General features: G+C 33.6%; 1 protein-coding gene across 2 annotated transcripts in view; it reads right to left on the bottom strand.

Annotated features, from left to right (window-relative positions):
* LOC128250468 (neuron navigator 3-like) overlaps positions 1-6,980 on the bottom strand; it is a 23,977-nt gene that overhangs the window by 1,033 nt on the left and 15,964 nt on the right. The window contains exons 3-4 of one of the 2 annotated variants that reach the window (XM_052975570.1): positions 6,047-6,091; positions 1,725-1,822 (exon numbers count right to left, since the gene is read on the bottom strand). In XM_052975570.1, the coding sequence (XP_052831530.1) occupies positions 1,725-1,822; positions 6,047-6,091 (143 nt within the window). The remainder of the gene's footprint in view (positions 1-1,724; positions 1,823-6,046; positions 6,092-6,980) is intronic. The other variant, XM_052975571.1, reaches the window with a different exon arrangement.

Here is a 6,980-nt window from a genome sequence, read left to right as displayed (position 1 = left end):
AAAAAAAAAAAAAAAAAAAAAAAAACCCTCAAAAAGCTACCAAACAAAAGACCCATTATTCTTCTGCTAAATGCTGATAGGATAATTAACTGCTTTGGTGTGGAGCAGATTTATTATTATTTTATTTTTTAATCCCCCCCACCCCACCGGGGCCATTTTTTGGCTGCCAGTGAGAGAGATAACATACATGATGGAATGGCTGAATGAATATATTTTCTTGGGAAAAAATGTAGATTATTGGTGTTTTCTAATTCATTCAATAATTGCTTTCAGAGAAAGAGGGGGGAGACGGGAGGGGGAGGGGGGGAATTACTCAACTGACGGAATAAAATAGTTTCCTGTTTATAATTTATTTAATATAAACAGGAAGAAGAAAAAAAAAATTAATAAAAAACCCCCACCAAAACAAAACATACAAAAACAATGAAAAATGGAAGTAGGCAAAGCTACATAACGTTATGTAGTTCAATGTTTGGCCATGTATGGCGTGATGATGATGATGATGATGATGATGTAAACAATGATAATGAATCATCGTTATCGTTATCACAGTACTTGTCATTATCATCGTACTCATTATCATCTCCATTTCCATAGGGGCAGAGTATTTTTCATGGCTGAATTTCTTCCTCTTACCAATTTAGATTGCTTTAGAACAGGATGTTTGTATCAGCGATTCAGGGCAGTGTCAGGCAGGTTGGCATCAAAAGGGTTAAGAAACTTATAAGTTGGCAGGTAGGGGACCAGACGGTCTGGTCTGAATGTTTGCCATTCTATAAAAAGCTGAGAAGAATCCACTTAACGACTTCTACTTTAATTGTTTTGTTGCTCTTTTTCTGTTAAAAACCAGTGCATTTGTTTAAATTAATTTTGAAGAATTATAAAGAATTTAGTAAAATAACTTTGTCATTATTGATCTTCTCTTTGGAACATAAAATAACATGAAATTTTGATGGAAGAAGGTTTTATTAAAGATAATTTTAAAAGAAGAAATTTGGATCACAGAACCAGGGGCTGTTTAGATTGGCATCTAAAGGGTTAAGAAGTTGTAAGTTGGCAGGCAGGGAACCAGAAGTCTGGTTTAAATGTTTGCCATTCTGTAAGAGACAGTGAATAATTCACTTAACAATTCCTACTTAATCCTTGTTACCAGATTTCTGTTGAAATACACTGACTCATTTTGAAAATAATGAAGAATTCAGTAGAATAACTTTGTCATTGATAAGCTTGTGATTGCAACAGAAATTAACAGGAAATTTCGATGAAAGGTTTTAATTTAGATTACTTTAAATCAAGGAATAGGTACCAAAGAACCAAAAACAGTCTTTGATAGGTTGGCGTCAAAAGGGTTAAAAAGCTTGAAGTCTGGCGGGCAGGGAACCAAAAGGTCGGTTCAAATGTTTGCCATTCTGTAAAAGGCAGAGAATGACCCACTTCAAAACTCCTACTTAACCCTGCTAGGGGCAGTCTTTGGTGGAATTGTATCAAAAGAGTTAACCATTTTGTTATATTTCTGTTAAAATACGCCGCCTTTGAGTTAATCTAAAAAATAATGAAGAATTTAGTGAAATAATTTTGTGGTAATTTAAGCTGAAGTTTGGAGCATAAATTAATGTGAAATTTTGATCACTTTAAAACAAGAAGTTCGTATTGTAGAAGTCATAAGTAGTTTGGTATGAAAAGGGTTAAAGAAATCTTTGTGAGTAAAGTACTAAGGAACTGACCTCTGGAGCCCTAGTTGGATCAGGATTTGACCCCAAGTAAACAGTGATTGTTACTCGCTTTCCTTCACGATCAGGAGTCTCTGGGATCTGCATTATATCTGAAAGTAGAACAAAAAAGAAAAGTTGAATAATAATAATAATAATAATAATAATAATAATAATAATAATGACAATTAATGGTTTCAAATTTTGGTACAAGGCCAGCAATTTTTGGTGGAGGGTGTAAGTTGATTACACTGACCGCAGTGCTTAACTGGTACTTATTTCATTGACCTCCCAAAAGGATGAAAAGGAAAAGCAACCTTGGCTGAATTTGAACACAGAACATAAAGGCCGATGAAATGTTGCATTTTGTCCAGTGTGCTAACGACTCTGTCAAGTCATTGCCTTAAAAATTAATAATAATAATAATAATAATGATGATGATGCAGTACCAGGCAGTGGCTCTCGTGGCTTCTGAACTCAACTGATTGGAAGTGTTATCCTGTACATTGTTTTGTCTGGGTATAAAGGATGAACTACAGCAAATATTCTGCTCGGTACCACAGATTCTTGATTTCCATTGATTTTTTAATATACAATGTGGAGCAGACATATTAATTCAAAGATGTTAGCATAATTTCTTCCGCACTGAAATTAATATTACATGAAGAAAGTTGCAAAACGGCCATAATCCTAAGACTGTCACATGGTTAAATAAATATGTGAGTGTGTATACAGACACACACTCATACATACACATATACACCTTAGTAAAAGATTTAAGATGTCTGCAAATTAAAAATAGTACTCAATGACATGTATTGGAGGGCAGAGTTTCTAATTTATATTTACAACATTTATTTACAATTTGTAAGATGTTTCATTTTGAGAACAGCAAATCTTGCTTCTCGATTCATCAGAGTTTTTCATGGAATTGGTAAATGCAGCTGGAAGATGTTCTCCAGTGGGTGGGTGGGAAGGTGGAGGTTATTTATATATTGCTTTTGTTTTTTTTTTATTAAAATTTTGTAATCTTTTAGTCAGGAGGGAAGAGTGTTCCTGTGACTCTTCACAGGGCTTCTGGGACTGGTGGGTGGTAAGACAGAAATATAACCTCAAACCAGACCCCTAACCTGGCCTGAATTCTTGCAACAGAATGAGGTCCAATAAAGACCGCCCCCAAGGTGCCAGATGGTGGCGTTAAACCAGGTGACATATTAGGTCTACCATCAATTGTGTTGTATGTCTATGTCTATGTAAATAATTTGATATGCAAGAGTCAATTCAAAACACAATTTGAAAAAAAGGTAAAAACGAAAATGTTAAAGAAAGGTTAATGTTAAAACAAAAGCTTGTTAATGAACAAATGTTAAAGTCTCGTGTTCATAACCTAATTGTTTCGCTACAGTCTGTTGTCATAAATAAACACAATATAATAAATGTATGTATGTATGTATGTATATAGGCACATGATGGAGAGACAGATTTTTCAAAACAACAGCATAAAAAAAAAAATTTAAAAAATCAAACAAAATTTCTTTATCATTTGAAGTTGATGTTTAATATGAATGAAAATGTGATAAACAAGAGGAAAAAATGGGAAACAAAGAACCCTTACTGACCCCAAAAGAAAAAGATAAACAATCAAATTTATTGATATCAGATAATACCAGCAAACATATATGTATATATATATATGTATATGTGTGTGGCTGTATGCATGCATGTGTGTGCGTGTGTGTATTTTATGATGTAATTAATTAAATTGATAAAATAGAAATAAGGTCTTTTTTTGTTGTTAACTATAAAAGTGGAAAAAAAGAAAAAAAAACCCCCAGAAAATATTTTAAAATCATTTTCAATCATTTTTGTTTTTTTTAAGGTCTTTTGTTAGGGACAGAAACAAAACAAAACAATGCAAAACAAAACATAAAAAACAAGTTAATTGTTCTAGTAAACCGAAAACTAGTTTCAATGTTCTGAGCTAATTTTGACAAACAAAATGTTATAATGGAATTAAAAATAATAGAAAATATAACAATTCTTTATAAAATTTTGTCTTGTATTTGGTTTGCATGATTCTTGACATGAACTCCTGTCTTGAAACAGATTTTGTTGTATCTTGGGAGGGTCAATATGCCAATAATAAACACACACCGGTTCTATTTCACTTCTTCATTATTTATTTGTTAATTGGTTAACCATTCAATCAATTAACTAATTGACTGTTCGATTAATTGTTTGGTTAATCAATAAACCAGTTAAGTTTGTCAAAGTTCTTCTATCACCATTCATGATCTCCCCATTGACAAGCTCATTCTCTGCTCTGAAATCACCAACATGTTTCCTAAGAAAGGAGTGAAACAAGGGAGATGCTATGCGGTCACCACAAACCAAATAGAAACAGTAGCCAAATATCCCTCAATGAAATACCGCTAAGCATTTCGCCCGGTGTGCTAATGGTTTTGTCAGCTCGCCGCCTTTAATAAGGATAATGTCTATAAGTGTCTTTGCTTTGTTTAACTAATCCATTGTTACAAGAGGTTCTAATCTTACACCACCGCTGCCACTGTCACCTCATACTCCTTTTATTCCTTTGACTTCATTTTAAAACCAAACAACTTGTGAATTTGCGATAGAAATTGTCACATCACATCACATCGAATAGTAATAACCTCCCCACCCATCTGCCCCCTGATTCTTAATCTTTCTACTTCCGGCTTTGTCTGGCATCATTCTTGTCTCTTGAAGTCAACACATATGGGGTGGGGGTGGGGGAAGAACAAAAAAACAAAAAAAGAAAGAATAGAAAAAGATATGTCTTTCTTTGGGATTCCTCTTGGAAACCTTTGTGTGTAAACATTTGGATGTCATCTAATATAGGTTTTGTAATTAAAGGTGTCTCATCGTTTGTGGCGGAGAAAGAGAAGAGGTGAAAGTGGTGAAGAAGAGGTGGAAGAAAAGAAGGAAGAACATGAAGAAGGCAAAGAAGAGGAAAAAGGTGAAGAAGAAGTCAATGGTGGAAGTCGTGAGTCAAATGGCAAACATTTGATTAGTTTTATTGTTGTTGTTGTTGTGAACGCTTAAGTTGGTTAAAGAAATGAATCTGTAAGAAATCCTAATAAAATATCCCTGTTGTATTTATTCAATGATCTGGATTCCAGGAATTTTAGTTTGGGAAAGACAAAGATGGTTAAGGAACGGAAACCAATAATTAAAAAAAAAAAAAAAAATGTAATCATAAATCGTTAGAAACAGAAATATTTTGATGTAATAGATGCACTCCACACATATATATTGGTAATAATAATGCTACAAGAAATGAAGAAATCGTTCCTTTGTTTGTATATAGAGATACAGAAAGTCTTCTAATTAGCCAAGGAAATGAAATGAAAAAAAACAAAAAACAAAACCATCATTTAATGTCTGCTTTCTATGCTGGTATGGGTTGGCTGGTTTGACTGGTACTGGTTAATCAGGGGACAGCACCAAGCGCCACTATCTACTTTGGCACAGTTTATTAGTTAAGCACCAGCACTAGTGGGGGTCACCAAGTAACTTGTGAGATAAAGACCCCCAGCTATGGTGGGGGATAATTGCATAAATATTCCTCTTTAATTTCACTCCATTTTATTTCATTTCATTACCTTGAGAAATTTGAAGACTTTCCATAAATAAACTAAAGAACAATTAATTCGTTTATTATTAATACCAATAAATAAACTATTCTGTTCACTACCAAAAACATTTTGTTCCAACGTATTTATAAAATGATTAACTGCAAGTGTAACAACAAAAAAAAGTAGACCTCAATATCATTGACAAAGAGGAATATATTTGATACTCAGCATATTATACCAACATAGAACCCTCACAGACAGTACTCACAGTTTCCCAGCAAGCCACAGGTATGGAGCTAACCAATTTTTAATTTGTAATCAACACACATGCCACTGTGCATTAGCTGTTGTGTGCAACCATTATAGGATCACTTCATACCCGTGACTTGCTGGAAATCTCCAAGTACTGTAAGAGAGTGTTACATGTTTGTAAAATACATTCAATAATAAATATATATATTAATGTGGATGGCCACAACCTTAGGGCTGAAAAGAATAAAAGAATATACACAAACAAGCATGCGTATGAGTATAACTACATCAGTGAGCAAGTGATTAAGCAACTCTATGTTTAGCTGTAATACTGTGTGTTAGTGTTAAATGGTGTTCTATATTTTTGATATAACAAGTGCACTACTTTCTCTCTTTATATATAAATCATTAAGCAGTTCTATGTCAGGCCATAACATTGTGTGTTAGTGTTAAACGCTGTTTCTATACCTGACTGTGTAGGAGATTTCATTCCCATTTTTTGTTTTCTTCTGCCTGAAAAGCAAAGAGAAAGCATTAAAAAAAAATACCAGAACGACCTACTCTACTCTTCTTTTTGGTGTCATTCACATTTGATGCAGGAATGGATTCCATGTTTATAATCATGCTTCTTCACCAACTTCAATCCCAGTTTCAAAATGTGAGCATTAGAATATATTTGTGTGTAAGTGGGTGTGTTTTCTGTTTGAAGGTATTGAAACTGTTAGAATCCCGAGTGAGACAGCTGATGAAGGCTTCATTTTTATTTATATTTTTCATTCATTCTGTCTGATGTGGGCTATTATTATTTGGGCCCAATCCTTACACTTACATTTATAATTGCAGAATATTGGAAAGAAATGACACTGCTTTTGTAACAGTGGCACTCATTTACAGCCATCACATAATAACAATACACACACACATGCCAAATGACAAAAATTTGAAAATGAAAAGACTAAAGAGGTGTCCTGTCTAAACAGAAACTAAAATGTAATCGAATTTTTGACTTTTTTCAAAATGAAAATATATTTGTAATTAAGAAACAAAATCAAAAAAGAAAACATAAAACAAAAATCTAAATAATTAATAATAATGGTTGGAAATGTTTGGCACAAGGCCAGTAGATTTAGTTGGGGGAGGGAGTAGATTCCATCAGTCCCAGTATGTAACTGGTACTATTTTACGGACCCTGAAAGGATGAAAGGCAAAGTTGACCTTGGCAGAATTTGAACTCAGAACATAAAAATGGATGAAATCCCAATAAGCAGGTTGCCCGGTGTGCTAACAATTCTGCCAGCTCATTACAGTCTAACGACTGAAGCAAGTAAAAGATAAAAGATTAAATTAGATTCTGAATCTTTTATAAACTTTATTGCCATCAAACCATGTCTTCCCTGCTTTT

This window comes from Octopus bimaculoides, chromosome 21 (genome assembly GCF_001194135.2).
Source record: "Octopus bimaculoides isolate UCB-OBI-ISO-001 chromosome 21, ASM119413v2, whole genome shotgun sequence".
NCBI classification, from domain to species: Eukaryota; Metazoa; Mollusca; class Cephalopoda; order Octopoda; family Octopodidae; genus Octopus; species Octopus bimaculoides.
Note: the sequence above shows the minus strand (reverse complement) of the source record. Positions and strands in the feature narration are given on the sequence as shown.